General features: G+C 42.9%; 1 protein-coding gene across 1 annotated transcript in view; it reads right to left on the reverse strand.

Moving 5' to 3' along the window:
- Positions 1–6,591, reverse strand: part of naaladl2 (N-acetylated alpha-linked acidic dipeptidase like 2) — a gene marked incomplete at both ends in the record, with an annotated part of 270,383 nt that extends 263,792 nt beyond the window's left edge. Inside the window, 6 exon segments of the mRNA XM_080506621.1 lie at positions 904–1,065; positions 2,695–2,801; positions 2,803–2,838; positions 2,840–2,874; positions 6,400–6,447; positions 6,450–6,591. Of these exon segments, the coding sequence (XP_080362747.1) occupies positions 904–1,065; positions 2,695–2,801; positions 2,803–2,838; positions 2,840–2,874; positions 6,400–6,447; positions 6,450–6,591 (530 nt within the window).
- Between the last annotated feature and the right edge of the window lie 12,105 nt (positions 6,592–18,696).

The raw sequence follows: 18,696 nt of genomic DNA on the forward strand, positions 1-18,696 counted from the left end.
TGCCCAATTTTTAAAAAGTTACACAATTTTCCAAAAATTGCACGATTAAAAAAAAAATTTGCACGGTTTTCAAAAAGTTACAGGATTTTCCAAAAATTGGCACGATTTTCAAAAAAATGGTATGATTTTCAAAAAGTTTCACAAGTTTCAAAAAGTTGAAATAGTTGAAAAAGTTAAAAAAGTTGGAAAAGTTAAAAAAAGTGGGAAAAGTTGAATAAGTTTCAAAAAGTTGAAACAGTTAAAAAAGTAGAAAAAGTGTCAGTTGAAAATGTTACAAAAAGTTGAAATAGTTGAAAAAGTTAAAAAAGTTGGAAAAGTTGAAAAAAGTGGAAAAAGTTGAATAAGTTTCAAAAAGTTGAAACAGTTAAAAAAGTTGAAAAAGTGTCAAACAGTTGAAAAAGTTGAAACAAGTTGAAAAAGTGTCAGTTGAAAATGTTACAAAAAGTTGAAATAGTTGCAACAGTTGAAAAAGTTGAACAGTTTAAAAGTTGAATGGTCGAAATCGGTGAAGATTCGAAGAAGTTATAGCGAGGTGAAAAATGTCTCCATCCGTCAACATTGGAAAAAAGTTGCACAAAAGTTGAAATATTTCAAAAAGTTGACGAGATTTCAAAAAGCTAGAACTTAGCCGTAAAATGCCGAAAAAGCTGCACGATTTGATATTTGAATGGCGACGAACGGGTGAAGACTGCCAGAGTTTTAGCGATTCGAAAAACGTACAGAATAAACAGAAACAGAATCTCAAGAGTGTGAATGCCATGCCATGCATTCACACCAACTAAACAATCCGATTAGCCTGCCTGCTTAAGCAAACTGCACGTGAGAAATCAGCGTGGATTTCCATGTATTTTAAAGCAAACGCCACGACGACGCCTTTCCTTGCCCTTCGGCACTGCGGCTCACCTGTGCAGAATGTTGATCTTGTCGGCCTCGATTCCCCTCAGCAGTTCCTCGAGCAGGTCGGAGCTGTCAGGAGGTGTTCCAGGTGCTCTGACCGAAGGCGTGTGAGTGAACCAGCCAATCAAGACGCCCAGGACGAAAATCCCCAATCCGGCAAAGAAGTACCTGTGTGGAAAGACGAGACGGCGGGAAGCAAACGATAAGTCGACGGCGTCCGAAAACCCAAAACCTCCATTGCGTTTTGGGGTTCTGTCGATACAGCAACAACTCTTATTGGAAATGACTCCAACTCCGTCTCCATGGAAACGGGAGGATAACGCAACTTTCTGAAAGTGCTTGGCCTTTGTGTGTACAGCAAAACGCTGCGACCACACGTCTGTGCCAAAGGTTTTTGTGGACTTTGCCTCGTCCTACTGGATTCAGCGCCTCAGGCTTCGCGAAGTTGATGAACTCTTCTGGAGACTGAACTCTTGACTTTGGGTCGGCCACAATCCTGACACCACCGCTCGTCCGGATAATATTTCCACTGTGGCATGAGCTGAGATAAATGTGAATTATATTTCTGAATACTAAATACAACACTAAAGCCCATTAAGTAAACTTTGCATAATCAAGATTTGCACTGGCATATCAATCATACACGTAATGAAACGAGTTTAATTGTAATTAGTACTTTTTTTGGTTTCGTAATATAATAAACATGTGCAGTAAATGTGAATATGTAGATCTGCTTCACAAACCATGACAAAGCAGACGAAACCTATACATGTTTAAAAATGGGACTACACATCATTTCTTTTTTCCTTTTCAGGAGACCAAAGACATTTCAAAATAAAATAAACCTATAAATTAATCAAACACAAAATGGTAAGCATCATTTCCTAATTTCGATATTTGATTTCAGTATTTTTCTATCATAGCCGCTAACAATGCTACAATATGTTTGCATATTATTGTAATATTATATTTCTGGTGTTTTTTTGTGCTGTTCAGTAAATATTGACGGACAATTTACAACATCTCCTCAAACTGCTCCATATTAACATACACTGACATCCAACATGCATCGTGTACTCTTTTATTTAAGATTACTTCAACATGTGCAAGATAATAGGGATGTACCGATACCGATATCGGGTATTTGGTCCAATACTACACAGCTCTCATTGTCCTACTAGTAAAAGCTCAGTGAGTATTACACTACCTCATGCATCAGCAGCAGAGAGACAAAAGAGGACAAGCGATGTCCATGGTTGAGTTTTTTTTTAAACATTAATAATGAGTTAAGGCCCCTGCAGACTCCCATGAGAAACAGGTAGAAAAGTTCAGATGTTCTTGTTCTGCAGGAGAGATCGTACTCAGAGGAATCTGCCAAACTCGCAGGCGTTTTAAACTTTTCAACGACAGTTTTCATCTTATTTTTCGCTTCAAATGTTTTCAGAAATGAGAAAAATCTGTGTCTGATTTTAACTGCAGGAGCCGACAGCACTGAGCGATGCGTTCCGGCGCATCATGGAACCCCGTTACATTTTACGATGTTAGCTCAACTGTTCGGTGCATCCGGTAGCGCTGAGCCGTGCTACATGCTACATGCTACAGAGTCCCTGACCTCAAACATAAGCAACGCTCCACGTATGACTAAGTGTGAGCAGGAACAGGAGTTTGGCACACAGCCGGTCCGGTCCCTCGATCGACAGAAGGGGGAGTTCAAAGTTCAAAGTTCAAAGTTCAAAGTTCAAAGCTCAAAGCTTAAAGTTCAAAGCTCAAAGCTTAACGGTGGAGAATGTGAATTACCTGAGTATGAAGCAGTGGAGTCGTCGTTGGCCTTTGTGGGCCGGAGCCCTGGTGAAGTGGGAGATGTAGTCGGGGTCCTCTTGGAGTCGCTCGAACCGCCCATGGGTGCGAAACTGAGACGGACTGCTGGATGGACTCCATCAGGCTCGGGATCTGGGTCAGGACCGGGGTCCGAACACCCTGGAGGTTCACAGGAAATGGCAAATAAGATCCGGTCGGTCTGGATGCGAACGAATCCAGTTGATATTTGACGACTTTCCCCCACATCGGCTCACTTGGGTTTGAGATTTCTCTCAAACTGCGGGTGAAACCCGGACAAGATTTCCACGATCGTCACAGGACGACGATAATCACTGCTCCGATCGTCGTCAGGGTCCATTAACAGGTCAAGCAATGGCCAAGTATTCTGAGGTTTATGTGCAAAAAGTACGACTTCCCCATTAGCTTCACGTCCCATTTGTGTCGAGTGCAACAAACGCCACGCTTGTGCTCGGGACACCAAGACGAGGCAATGAATATGATTTGTTGTAATATAGCTTAGCTGCAATGTCACTGTGCATTTGTTGGGCTGCGCACACTTTTGCTGAGAAACTCTTCCTTTGCAATGGATATGGGGTTATATTTATTCCAAAAATTCTGAGCGAGCGATGGGAAAATTTGAGCGCCAATAAATTAATTGTGCAAGTAGCACCAATAGCATTTTGAGGAAATATTTAAATTGCGCAAAGAAAAACTTGACAATTGCGCTCAAAAAATCATTCTCTGCGCTCAGATTCTCTCTCTCTCTCTCTCTCTCTCTCTCTCTCTCTCTCTCTCTCTCTCTCCTCTCTCTCTCTCTCTCTCTCTCTCTCTCTCTTCCTCTCTCTCTCTCTCTCTCTCTCTCTCTCTCTCTCTCTCTCTCTCTCTCTCTCTCTCTCTCTCTCTCTCTCTCTCTCTCTCTCTCCTCTCTCTCTCTCTCTCTCTCTCTCTCTCTCTCTCTCTCTCTCTCTCTCACGGTTGTCCACCAATCACAGAAATTCGGGGCGGGCGTTGAATTCTGATTGGTTTCTTCGGATTCTGGAAGTTCCTCATAACCAATGAAGAAGAAGAAGAAGAAGAGGGAAAAACAAACTGAGAGGGAAAACATGTAATCCAGGATCATTATCTTTAGTTTTCCTTATTTCTGTTTTCCTCGCAGTTTGCTTCTTCTTCTTCTTCTTCTTCTTTTTCTTCTTCGTTGGTTATGAGGCACTTCCAGAATCCGAAGTAACCAATCAGAGTTCACCGCCCGCCCCGAATTTCTGTGATTGGTGGACAACCGTGTCTGTCACATTTGGGCTTTGCACATTTTGAGCGAGCGAGAGAGACAGAGACAGAGAGAGAGAGAGAGAGAGAGAGAGAGAGAGAGAGAGAGAGAGAGAGTGAGAGAGAGAGAGAGAGAGAGAGAGAGAGATGAGAGAGAGAGAGAGAGAGAGAGAGAGAGAGAGAGAATCTGAGCGCAGAAATGATTTTTGAGCGCAATCTCAAGTTTTTCTTTGCGCAATTTAAATATTTCCTCAAAATGCTATTAGTGTTGCTTGCACAATTAATTTCTTGGCCTCAAATTTTCCCATCGCTCGCTCAGAATGTTGGCACAAATATAACCCCATACATGGACTCCAGAGTTTTTTGCTTCCGCAGGTCTATGAAAGTGTGCGTGTTATCGAACAAGCGACAGATCAGTCACTCGGTTTGTTTGGGGGTTCCAAAGGAATCAAGGCTGGGAAACCTGCGGTGGAAACGTTGAGCTACTCCCGTTTGTCGGCCAAGTGAAGTGAAGCTGAGAAGTTAAACAACACCTCAGTGTCATTTTTAATTTGGATCTGTTTAACTTATAACTGACAGCAGATTACGGTAATTTCCTCTGTTTTCACCTATTTGAACCCCGTGACTTAAACAACGACGCGGCTAATTTATGGATTTTTTTTATACGTTAAGGAGCTTTATCACGTCAGACCAATGAATGTGTGAGTTTGTTTGTCTTTTCAGATCACAGTGAAGTGAAACAAACATTTCTATTGGAGGCAAAAAGAAAATAACAAAAAAAAAAAAACAAAACTGAACCATCACTAGCTTAGAGCTTCTTTTTTTTTTTTTTCCGAGAGTCACAAGTGGATTAACTTTCTAACTCTAAATCAGTGTGATGGAAGAAAACAGCCTGAAAATGGAAAAAGGGAGGAAATTCTTAAGGCTTGGTGTCGAGTTATAAATGATGCTTCGGAAGCATTGCGGGGATAGAAAACCATCACTGATACAGAACCTCGGGCACAATTTAAAGCTGCTGTCCTTCAAAGCCGAGTAACTCCGGTCTTCTGAAGTTTCTCTCTTTTGCACTTTCCGGCGCTGCTACATTAAATACAGGATTTCTTTTTTTTTTTCCCCCCCAAAAAATATGTGCTGAAGTTTTTGAGCCGTTTCGCATGAAAAAACCCCCGTTAAAGATGCAGACAGACGCTCGTTTAGGTCGGCGCTGTTTAAAGTGACACAATCCAATATTTCCAAGTGACGAGTCACGTAAAATGACGAGCGTGCAGAATGGGAGCCGCGGTTGTGGAACGTCTGTCCGCCTTTGTAGTTCATACAACTTAGTTCCCGTCAAATCCCTTTAAATCACTTTGCCGTAAAATGTGCAAGAACTGTATTTTCACATTTTCATAGGTTGTGATGATTGAGAATATTTATACACCAACTGTAATGTTAATATGGTTACTAACTTGGCAGTATTGTCTTTTTATTGTCGTGTACGAATGCTGCTGAATAAGCTGAATTTCTCTAAGGATCAATAACAAATCAATGAATAATCCTTTAAAGAAAACCATAAAAACCCATGATTGATTTACTAGAGAGGCCAATGAAGCTTCATGAAGCACTTTCTTCGTTTTCTGTCTCCACCGGATGGCGCTTTAACAGACTTTAGGATTTAGTTCATTAATTAGCTGTTTGGTTTTTATTTTTATTTAAAAAAAATTGTATTCATCTTTTTTGGGTTGAAAAATACAATAGGATATTGTACATATATCTTTTTTTTTTTTTGTTAAACAATAAAAATAGCAAGAACAATAGAACACAGTCTCTGACAGTAATATAATGAAATACTGCGAATGTAAAGTAAAAAGTAAACAACAAAAGAAAAGAGAAAAAAATTTAATAATAATAATTAAATTAAATTAAACATGAATAGGATAAGTAATTGCAATAATGATTTTAGAAAATAACAGTAACCACAACAATGACTAAGTAATAATAATGACAATAATAATTAAACGGGTGTATAGACAAGTATATATATATATATATATATATATATATATATATATATAAATAAATATATAAAAAAGAAAATAAAAATAGAATAAGTGCGGAATTACTCTTAAGTACAGATGCTGTTTGGTTTTTAGATTTATTTCTTATTATGGGTTTTTATTCATTAACTTATAGTTGTGGTTTAGGTTGAGAGGGTCTGTTTTAAACTACTGTTAACTTTTATCACCTGTGGAGTTTTAAATGGTTTCACACAGTTGAGTGAACTGGATTTAAGGCACTTTTTAACACCATCCATGGTTCTGCTGCTGGAGAAGCGACACTCCTGAATCCTCTAATGCACTTTTTGCACTTTCCACGTCGTTTTGTGCTTTTGAAAGTTTAAAAAAAAATCCCCCAAAAAGCTGATCCAGGGTTTACACTTACCAGATCTTTGGCAGTCGACATGTTGCATCTGCACGCGGTCCGCACTCGTCCCGGTTCTTGTAGCTCCTCCTTGTCCAGGTCCCAGTCCAGGTCCAGGTCCAGGTCCAGGTCCAGGTCCAGCGCTCCAGAGCAGTGCAACACCTCACTGACCAGCGGGCCGCCCTGGGCATCAGACACCTTCCGGTAAGCCATGGTATCACCTGCATTACAGGGGGGGGGGGGGGGGGGGGGGACAAGTGAAACTATGGATGAGTTCCAGGAAATAGGACGCTCCTGCTTTGTGTGCTAGATCAATATTAAAATTACTGACAATCGGATTTATCATGTCTTCAGGATTAACGAGCCATTCCTCATCCCAGTAAACAAGAGCTCAGTGAAAGAGTAACAGAGCGACTGTTTCATGGAAACAGCTGCTTTCTATACCAACTAACCGATTTTTTTTTTTTCGGACCAAAGTTTACATATGATATCAAGTCTGCATGAGCGTGTTCAGATTCCCATTCTAATCCAGACCAGAAAAATCTGTCATGAACTCTGATCCGCAAACCGCCTTTCCAGTGGGTGCAGTGAGAGGACGTGACGGAGAGTGCAGTGCATTCTGGGTAGTAAACTAACAAAGCTAACCGTGCGAATCGGGACAAGCGGACGCAGAAAGAAAAAGTTGGAAAAGGGAGGAAGAAGTATGAGAGAAAGACTCTCAATGGATATCTGGTCTGAAGACTTTATATCACGGTTGCTTGTAGCTACCCATTAGCCACGAGCTAACTAGCCTAGCCACCCCGGGCTAAAACGGCGGGATTTCCTTCTTTCAGTCCGGACCAATCAATGAGCCATGTTTCTACTTTACTTCCTCTCTGGTCAGTTTTGGGCGACAGCGCCCCCAAACCAGCAGCTGGTGTAACCGCGTGATATTTTCCAGGCGGTTTGATCCGGTCTCTGAAGTGAATGTGAACGGCAAATTCTCTCAAGTGAACCAAATCCCGGACTATCCGAATGTGAAGGGCCCCCCCGATGGAGGAGGCCGCCACACGAGGCTCATTATCCATACATTGGGAGCAATCTTGGCTCAAGGACACTTCAATAAGTGGAAGGCAAGAGACGAGAAGTGAACCTGCAATGTTCCACCAGGGCGAAGCGGCTTGTCAAAGTAGCGGTATTACAAAACCGTCTTCGTTTACGACTGGTTTTTGTTAACACTGTAAACAAGCGGCTCCCTCCGACTTTTTAACTCTGATTGGTTACTTCGGATTCTGGAAGTGCCTCATAACCAACGAAGAAGAAGAAGAAGAGGGAAAAACAAACTGCGAGGGGAAAACAGAAATAAGGAAAACTAAAGCTCCTCCTCCTCCTCCTCCTCTCTCTCGCTCAAAATGTGCAAAGCCCAAATGTGACAGACACGGTTGTCCACCAATCACAGAAATTCGGGGCGGGCGTTGAATTCTGATTGGTTACTTTTGGATTCTGAAGTTCCTCATAACCAACGAAGAAGAAGAAGAAGAAGAAGAGGGAAAAACAAACTGCGAGGGAAAACAGAAATAAGGAAAACTAAAGATAATGATCCTGGATTACAACATGTTTTCCCTCGCAGGTTGTTCCTCCTCCTCCCTCCTCCTCCTCCTACCTCCTCCTCCTCTCCTCCTCCTCTCCTCTCCTCCTCCTCCACCTCCTCCTCCTCCTCCTCCTCCCTCCTCCTCCCTCCTCCTCCTCACCTCCTCCTCTCTCCTCCTCCTCCTCTCCTCCTCCTCCTCCCTCCTCCTCCTCCTCCCCTCCTCCTCCTCCTCCCTCCTCCTCCTCCTCTCCTCCTCCTCCTCCTCCTCCTCCTCTCTCCTCCTTCTTCTTCTTCTTCTTCTTCTTCTTCTTCTTCTTCTTCTTCTTCTTCTTCTTCTTCTTCTTCTTCTTCTTCTTCTTCTTCTTCTTCTTCTTCTTCTTCTTCTTCTTCTTCTTCTTCTTCTTCTTCTTCTTCTTCTTTGGTTATGAGGCACTTCCAGAATCCGAAGTAACCAATCAGAATTCAACGCCCGCCCCCGAATTTCTGTGATTGGTGGACAACCGTGTCTGTCACATTTGGGCTTTGCACATTTTGAGCGAGCGAGCGAGAGAGCGAGCGAGAGCGAGAGAGAACGAGAGAGCGAGAGCGAGAGAGCGAGGTTGAGCGCAGAGGAAGAATCTGAGCGCAGAAACGATTTTTGAGCGCAATGTCAAGTTTTTCTTTGCGCAATTTAAATATTTCCTCAAAAGGCTATTAGTGTTGCTTGCACAATTCATTTTTTGGCCTCAAATTTTCCCCATCGCTCGCTCAGAATTTTGCCACAAATATAACCCCATAGTAAACCACCAACCGGTAAACCACGTGGCTAAACGTAAGACACCCGAGCAGGAAGCACAAATCATTGGAAATCCAAGAATAATGCATGTTTGACACATGTAATCTGTCCTCAGAGTTATTGGTGGCGGTGTGCTAGCGGTGTGCGTTTGAAAAGCCGCGCATCAGCTGCCCGGGACGGATTATTACTGCTCTTTTAACTTAACGTAATGCTCACATTAGTGTTGGACGGAGAAGAAAATGTGATAAATGTGTTGGAAAAAAGCTACTCGGGGGGGCCGAAGCGAACCGACCGGAGGCTCTCAGCTCTGAACAATTACGAGTGCGAGGAGCACCGTAGGGCGCCGGGATTAAGTCACATGCATTAGTGTGAAAGCGAGAGGAAGTGGGACGAGAGGGTGTGTGGAATTCATCTGCCAAGTGGTAAACATTTCAAACATTTACTTGTGTTTGTGTGTGTAAAAGGCCGGGGCTCAATGCATCTCCTGAACAGCATCATTAAAGCCCACCGTGTGTGTGTGTGTGTGTGTGTGTGTGTGTGTGTGTGTGTGTGTGTGTGTGATATCAGACTGACAATCTGCCGTGGTAAAGCGGCCAGCCGGTGGCTCGGCACGTCATCAAGTTTAACGGCGCTTTTTACACGCTCCACCGTCAAAGTCCACCACGGATGGGCGAGCCGACCGCCCGATCGATAAACAATCGGGGTGAATTTTTTTTTTTTTATTTTTTTTTTTTTTTAAAAGGCAAAGAAAACTGGCAATCACAATCCGCGGGCCTGTATTCTGTGAAAACTTTGGGTTTGCTGATATCGCCTCAGGAAAAGAACTAACCAATAACAAACGCGGTGTCGTGTTTTGAGCTCCAGCGGCGTTCACGGCAGGGATTTAATCTCGGTAAACTAGAACGGGTTGGTGATCCGCCAAGGGAAACTAGCCCGGCAGCTGGGAGGCGCTCTTAAAGACGTCATATTGTGCAAAATTCACTTTCTAATTGTTTTCTAAAAGAAATGATCGTATAGACCTGGAACGACGCCCCAGAAGTGAAGAAAGTGTGTCCTCTCTCTCCCCGGCTTGTTCCAGGGTTTAAAAAGTGTGTTGCTCCAAGCAGCCAATCAGAAATCAGACCCTATATAGTGTCATCGGGGGGTTCAGCCAATCACAATCAAGGTAGACTACTCCCCCCTTTGACTCCTCCCACAATCAAACCCTATATAGTGTAATCGGGGGGTTCAGCCAATCACTATCAAGGTAGGCTCCTCCCCCCCTTTGACTCCTCCCACAATCAAGCCCTATATAGTGTCGTCGGGGGTTCAGCCAATCACAATCAAGGTAGCCCCCCCCCCCTTTGACTCCTCCCACAATCAAACCCTATATAGTGTCATCAGGGGTTCAGCCAATCACAATCAAGGTAGGCGCCTCCCCCTTTGACTCCTCCCACAATCAAGCCCTATATAGTGTCGTCGGGGGTTCAGCCAATCACAATCAAGGTAGGCTCCTCCCCCCCTTTGTCTCCTCCCACAATCAAGCCCTATATAGTGTCGTCGGGGGTTCAGCCAATCACAATCAAGGTAGCCCCCCCCTCCCCCATTTGACTCCTCCCACAATTAAACAGCCCTCCTCTGGCACATGGCACCACGAGAGGAAGGACTTCCTCCTTTGCCCAAGATGGGCATGTGTGTGGGCGGAGCCAGTCCGGCTCACACAGACACAGCAGATTCTGAATGCAGCTCCTAGGATCCACTATTCTAATGAATTGAACATGAAGGCTCGATTTCGGGCGAGAAATTTTGAATTCAACGTTTTCAGCTGGATAATATGACCTCTTGAATCAAATCGACGGCAAGGCAGGCCCTGATTGGGCACCAAACATTGACTTGATTTTCTTTTTGGTCTTAAAAATAGCCGAGTCAGCATTGAATTCGCTTGCGTCACAAAACAAGTAGCGTTCCCATTAAAAGCGTAAACAGCCGGAGGAATGAACGCCGAGCGTCGGAAAGCTGAATCGCAGTGTGCCAAGAGGGTTACACAAAACAAGGCTTTCTAGAAACAATGGACAGAATTAGAGCTGAATGCATCTTTTGTGATGAACAACTGGCGAATTAAAGTGTCGAACTACAAGCTTGAAGCGGTCTGGGGTGGGGGTGGGGTATCGGTTCAAACGTGTCATGAAACCGGGGCATCGGTTTCCTCCAGCAGGTCAAAGGTCAATAGGAGGTGTGGTTGTGAGTTTCAGCTGCGGTGCAGTCGACGGTTGGATTCATGGTTGTACCGACTCATGTGGGATATTTTGGTCCACATTGGTTGATTGCAATGATGTTTTTTTTTTTTGCTTCCAGGATGTTTGGAACTTGGAAAATTAAAAAAAAGACGTGTCATCTCTCTGAGTTTGCGTTTGCCTTTTCGGGCAGCTGCAGCGATTTACCCAACACCAGAACACGATAATTCCTGAACGATTGTCATTTCACAATTCCGTCCCGCCGGAAGCTCTGAATCGGGCCGAGACGTCCGAGTGACAGCTGGACTGTCCTCGGTTCAGACAGACGCAGCCATTTCTGTGTTAGGAAGCCATTTGGAGAGGAGACCCGGAGATTGTAAAAAAAAAAAGGGGGAACGGCTACAAGAGACGGTGACAATTAGAAGAGAGAGGCGAGTAAGAGTTCTGAGGGGAGGGGGAAAAAAAAGCCGAAGAGGCGGGTGGCAGGGACAACAAAGCCAACCGCTGAAGAACAGGAGGGCTGCGTGGAAGAGGCAGAGTGTTTCTAGATGAATGAGAGAGGGTAGAAAGCAAGAGGGAAGAGGTCTGGGAGTTCCCGGCCATCAATCTTCAATGCTCCACCACACTTTCATTACTTCTAGCTCAATGCAGATGAAGGCTCCTCTCAGTGTAATGGAACAAAAGTTCATTTAACTGCTGACCTCTTGTTGCCGCACTGCGCGCCACCTGATCCACCTACCCGCTGCTGGAAACGGGGACGTCTCGCCTTTTTTATACACGATTTAAGTCGGCTTTACGGGATAAATCTCTCTTTCTTTACACGACACAGAAACAAGGTGTTTTCCCCCAAAAAAAGAAGATGGAATACATTTAAGGAATTTATTCTGCGGCATTGAATCCATGCAAATGTGCAAAGGAACCACAAAAAAAAAAAAATCCCCTAGTAATTCTTACTATAAGCCATTCTTTAAAAACAAAAAACAAAAAAAACAAAGCTATTAAGTACAGTGAATTGAATTCCAAGCACACCGGCGACACTTTCCTGTTCAGCTAATGGGCTTAGTCAACTCTGTAGATCGGGGCTCTTCAGAAAAAGGTCCCAGGAAATGACATCCCATAATCCGTGTGCTCTTATTTCCATGGCGAGGTGTTTGTGTATGGGTCCACATGTACTCCTGTGTCATATTACAGGTATTTCAACAACTGTTTGCTTGTATTTTAATTACCAATTTCGAAAACTACAACAATGATGTCGTCACAAAGAGAAGGGTCCGACATTCAGACCGCAAGTAAAAACCACAAATCACCGTAATAGGAATCCAACTTGGTAGTTTTATTTTGACGGTCACCGTAATAGCAATCCAACTACCGTAATAGCAATCCAACTTGGTAGTTTTATTTTGACGGTCACCGTAATAGCAATCCAACTACCGTAATAGCAATCCACCTTGATGGTTTTATTTTGACGGTCACCGTAATAGCTATCCAACTTGGTAGTTTTATTTTGACGGTCACCGTAATAGCTATCCAACTTGGTAGTTTTATTTAGACGGTCACCGTAATAGAAATCCACCTTGGTAGTTTTATTTTGACGGTCACCGTAATAGCAATCCACCTTGGTGGTTTTATTTTGACGGTCACCGTAATAGCAATCCACCATGGTAGTTTTATTTTGACGGTCACCGTAATAGCAATCCACCTTGGTAGTTTTATTTTGACGGTCACCGTAATAGCAATCCACCTTGGTAGTTTTATTTTGACGGTCACCGTAATAGAAATCCACCTTGGTAGTTTTAATTTGACGGTCACCGTAATAGCAATCCACCTTGGTGGTTTTATTTTGACGGTCACCGTAATAGCAATCCACCATGGTAGTTTTATTTTGACGGTCACCGTAATAGCAATCCACATTGGTGGTTTTATTTTGACGGTCACCGTAATAGCTATCCAACTTGGTAGTTTTATTTTGACGGTCACCGTAATAGAAATCCACCTTGGTAGTTTTATTTTGACGGTCACCGTAATAGCAATCCACCTTGGTAGTTTTATTTTGACGGTCACCGTAATAGCAATCCACCTTGGTAGTTTTATTTTGACGGTCACCGTAATAGCAATCCACCTTAGTGGTTTTATTTTGACGGTCACCGTAATAGCAATCCAACTACCGTAATAGCAGTCCACCTTGATAGTTTTATTTTGACGGTCACCATAATAGCAATCCAACTTGATAGTTTTATTTTGACGGTCACCGTGGTGGTCTGTCCACTGCAACGTCTATGTTCTCCCATTCTTGTCATTTATGGCCTATTGTACATCGTTGGTATCGGTTCTTGTGTAAATGGACTTTGCCTTCAAAACATCGCCATACAAACGCAACTTTTCTGAACCGACGACACAAAACCGAATGCGTTTCCACGCGAAACGTCGTCGCGTACGGGACTCGAGGTGGCACGAGTACAGGACACGTGAACCCAGCCAGGAAGTTCCACCACATTAACTTGGGCCAGAACAGATTCGAGCGCCTTGCCTCGTGTGCAATTTGTCCAAAGTGTCAGGAAAATGACAGGCGTGATTGTTTGAGGCACACGGGGTGCCGTTTAGGTTTTACTGTCGGCAATCCGAGCCGAATGGCACCGGGAGAGTAGCTTTTCCTCACCAGAGCGGCGATCAACTTTAATCACCTGAAGTAGCAGGTTCTAAACGGAGGTATTTGTTCGCCTCCGTCCGACCGCTGCTCCGCCGCCTTCCTGTCATTTCAAGTTACCTGCTGCCTTGAAGCGACCGAAACACCCGCAGACTTTAAAGTTCCCCTTCAATAAATCATGTGCTGAGAGGGCTTGCAGGATTTCTGTTTTTTTTAAAGCCTCATCTTGAATTCTGGACAAAAACAAAAGAGTTGCTCTCTGAGCTCACAGCTCCATTTCACAGGAGGAACAACAGTCGAGACACCTTCTCAGACCGGATTTCAAGCGGAGCAGCAGCAGCGTCTCCACCTCAGAGGAGAGAAGTACTGCAACTGCACTGCAACTGCAGAAAACCTCTCAGAGAACACATGAACCGCGGCGCTCCTGCACACGTCACGACACGGGGAGCTTCAGTGTCGCCGACGGTCATCTCCGTGGACTCCGGCAGACGAGGGGAACAAAAGCCAACGCATGCAGAGGGGGAAGATTCAGACTCCATACAAGAACGTCCTCAAGCCTTTGATTAAACCGGAGACTCAAAATAAACACCGAGACCAAAACACTCAAGTTTCTAGACGTCGGTTCCCCGAATTTTAGCGCTTCTGTTTGACATTTGGTCATTTTCTGAAGTTTTATTTTGTAGGTAGGTAGGTAGATAGGTAGGTAGATAGGTAGATAGATAGGTAGGTAGATAGGTAGGTAGATAGATAGGTAGAGATAGGTAGATAGATAGGTAGGTAGGTAGGTAGATAGGTAGGTAGATAGATAGGTAGGTAGATAGGTAGGTAGATAGATAGGTAGATAGATAGATAGATAGATAGGTAGAGATAGGTAGATAGGTAGGTAGATAGATAGGTAGGTAGATAGGTAGATAGATAGGTAGATAGATAGGTAGATAGATAGGTAGGTAGGTAGGTAGGTAGGTAGGTAGGTAGGTAGATAGATAGGTAGGTAGATAGATAGGTAGAGATAGGTAGATAGGTAGGTAGATAGATAGGTAGATAGATAGGTAGATAGGTAGGTAGATAGGTAGGTAGATAGGTAGGTAGATAGGTAGGTAGATAGGTAGATAGATAGGTAGGTAGATAGGTAGGTAGATAGGTAGACAGGTAGAGATAGGTAGATAGATAGGTGGATAGATAGGTAGGTAGATACGTAGGTAGATAGGTAGGTAGGTAGAGATAGATAGAGATAGATAGATAATTACTTAATTCATCCCCGAAGGGAAATTGTCTTGTTGCAGCAATCTGGTACATACGAATATTATAAAATACAATAGAATAGTAATAAAAGTAAGAAATAAAAATATAAAAACATCTGGGTATAAGACATAAAGTAAAACACAGAACGGAACATGGGCACTTAGAAATAAGCAGGAGATAAAAGCAAGATAAATAAATAGTAAGGTGCAGTGGCAGAGCCATTAGAAGTAGGTATTATATAATAATAATAACAATAATACAGATAATAACAATGTGTAATAGTGTATAATACTCGTGTATAGTACTACTAATAATGGTAGCAATAATATAACAATAACAATATGGTAGCAATAAAATAACAACAACAACAATATATATATATATCAGTAATAATAATAATAATAATAATAATACCAATAGTAATAGTATACTTATAATAACAAGAAAAAAAAGTGATCTGAGTATCGCAGATTGTATACAAGTACTTGTATACAAGAAACCATGGTTTCAATTGCTAATGCTGAAGCTCGTGGTGGTTTTAGTGGGGTTCACTTTTTTTTTTTTTGCTGCAAATTATAAGTTGTAAAAAAGAAAAAAAAAACCCTGAATAACCAAAATGAAGGGAGGGAAAAAAAAAAAAATTCCAATAAATGATGCAGCTCTTTCAATGAGTCCTAACCGTCTCCCTATTACAAGCACCTGCAAATCAAAATGGGCCGTTTTAAAAGCAATCATTTCCAGAGTCAAACTGTCGAACTAATTCTGCCTCGCAAACGGCAAACGGCTGACGCAACCGCCACTCCGCCTGACCTCCCGCCGCTCGGCATAAACAACGCCGCCGCTTTGAAGAGATGAAGAGAATCACGCATTAGCATGCCGCGACAAGAGTCGCCTGTCAGACCCGCGCTCTGATACGGAAAAAGCACGAACACGCGGACCTTTGTTGCGTCGGATTTACCGAGCATTCCGGTTTTTTGTTTTGTTTTTTTTTATTTAAATGATCCTCTTCCTCCTCCTCCTCCTCCTCCTCCTCCTCCTCCTCCTCCTCACCAAGAAAAACCTTTAGCTTCAAACAGATTTTCACTTCTCTTTTACTAATTAGGTTGTCCGGTGATCAGAGCTGGAGAAACAGTAGTCGGGGGAGGGGCGGGGGAGGGGCGGGGGGATTTCCCCAAACGCTCCTCCTCACCAATCATTACACTTGACGCGACCTTGTCAGCAGCACCAGTTAGCGAGTATGAGGCGAGCCGTCAGTCAGCGCGCCGCACCAGAAAGTGCTGGGAATACAGCGCGCTGGCAAAGACCACAAATTATTCATAGCGACTGATACATTATACATTAAAAACCGCCTCAAAGTTCCCGTTTAATGTATATTGTCACACGCGTGACTAAAAAGAGGCGCAGGCTGTACGGTCGCTCTCACACGCCGCGAAATAATCAGGAGCGCTAACCGCTAAAAGTTAAAGGAGTGATTTGAGTCGTCGCCATGGAGACGGGAGCTCGCTTTGTGGTCGTCATTAGCAAGTGAGGTGGAATCACGCGGTTGTAGGAAGCGAAACTCCGTCTGATGTGTGGGAGAGCAAGAGTGCAAATCGATTTTTTAACAGTTCATCTGGTTGTAATCTACCGTTAAAATTTTTTTTAACTGAGGGCGACATGTGGCGGACGACCTCTACGGAGTCACAGGAGGGCCAAAATGAAAAAATTAATATAGACTGACTTAGATTTAGACTTAGATTGCACAGTGCATCACACAGTGAGGAAACTGGCAACGAAATTGCGTTGCTTAGCAACCGGTAAAAAAGGCATTAAAAGAACGTATTTGAATATATTTTAAAAAAAAGTAGTGCAATTAAAAAAAAAAGTGCATATGAACATTAAATAAAAGAGCAGGATGAGAAATGGGATAGATTAAAATGTAATAATAATAATAATAATAATAATAATAATAACAATAATGACTCAATAACACAAAAAATATACAAAGGTAGTCATATTCTTTTTCTCTCTTGTCTTTTCCATTTGCTTTCTGTCATTGAGTTTACTGGAAAAGACAAAAGCAATACAATGCAAATATATATATATATATATATCAGTAATAATAAATAATAATAATAATAATACCAATAGTAATAGCATTCTTGCACATGTATAAATCTATGTATATGTACATGCAATATAAAGTGCATTTAGACCAGGATTGTAAGTAAGTTTGAGCATTTTGAAATCGATAAAGCACAATTTGTCCGTAGAAACTTCCGAAGGTGAAAAGGTCACAGGAGGTCAACGTGGCGCTGGCGTTGATTCCATCGCAGAGCCGTGAGGTCGTGAGCAGCCAGGAAGAGACGTATTGTCAATATGGCTGCAACACTCTCAACGGCATCTGTGCGGCTTCCGCATTCATTTCCACACCCCGGCCGCCTCGCCTTGCCTTGCCACCGGTCCGTACGGCCAAACGTGCACTTCACTCATGTTTGCAAGGAAATAGAATCCGTGTCGCCATCATCAACATCTGCACGGCGCCGCGTCGCAGTGAGAGTCTGTTTCAGGCTGCAGGGCCGTGGAGAGGGTAAAAAAAACAACCTTTATTTTCGTAGCGTTCATGAATAAAACATGGCCCCCCCCCCCCCCCCCCCCGGGGGGTGCTGAGGTGGAGCAGAGGCTTTATGGATCCCTCACTCCCTCCCTTCTGCATTAAATCTTCTGAATACCATGGGCCACATCTCACAATGTTAAACACGGGAAACAATACGAGGCAAACATTCTTATCTCCACACATTTTTTTTTTTCTTCTTCTCCCCATTGTTTCTTGTTTTCTTGCTCTCGTTCCCACTACGTTCCCAGGGTTGAAGCTTCCAGCCAGTCCATTAAAAACTGCATTACCCACAAGTCAACAGGTCACGCTGTCCATTATGGTATAAAAAGGTCAGGCTTTTTTCCCAATATGATGTCGGTGGATTTTGAGGAAACAAGAGCAGGTTGGCATCACAGAGCGTCGAGGCTCACGATGTATTCCCAAGGCGAACCCGGAATATCCAACAGTGCCTGTGAGTTTCCGATCTACATTTTTTTTTTTTTGTTTGAAAACTTGCAAACAGAAAGCCAAACAGTGCAGACTTTAAATAAAGCGACATCAAATAGTTGCTTCCGGTTCCACGGGATGTTAAAAGAACCGTTCACCACTTGATTTGTAGTTTTTCTTAATCCTTGAACAAAAAAAACAAAAAAAACAAAAAAACCTTTATGCCAGTTCAAAGTATGAAGGAAAAAAAAGTGGAAAGAGTAGTTGACGTTTTATTTTTTGTTGTTTTTTCCTGGGAGCAGCTTGTCAGACAGGTTTGTAGCTTGTAGATTATTAAGGTTAAAGGACGTGAGGGCATTTTTAATTTAATACAGCCAACAATTATGTTACTTTAGAACAGGGGTCGGGCGACCTTTAACGCTCAAAGAGCCATTTGGTCCCGTTTCCCACTGAACACAACACCCAGAGAGCCGCACACCATTTTATTTTGACAGTCCCACAGGGAAGACCACGCCAGGGCGACACGACACACAAAACCTTCTTCACTGCTGGTTGACGACTTACAACTAATAAACTAAACTACATGAACTAAGCAACAAAAACACAATTATTAGCAACACTACAAACCTAACATAACCCCCAATAATTACATTTAAAACACCACAAACAGAAACTCCCATAATGCATTGCAGCTCTCAGCTCCTTTATCGCTACACATTATTAAAATGGAAGATAAATGTGTGAGATGTGGATTGTTAGAACCATGAGTGTGATGGTGTGTCTTTAATGTCCTGTAGTTGTTGTGGAATTCACTAGAATGTTCCGTCACTCTCAACAAGTCTGCAATGAACC

The sequence above is a fragment of the Blennius ocellaris genome (genome assembly GCF_963422515.1).
Source record: "Blennius ocellaris genome assembly, chromosome: 12".
Lineage (NCBI taxonomy): Eukaryota > Metazoa > Chordata > Actinopteri > Blenniiformes > Blenniidae > Blennius > Blennius ocellaris.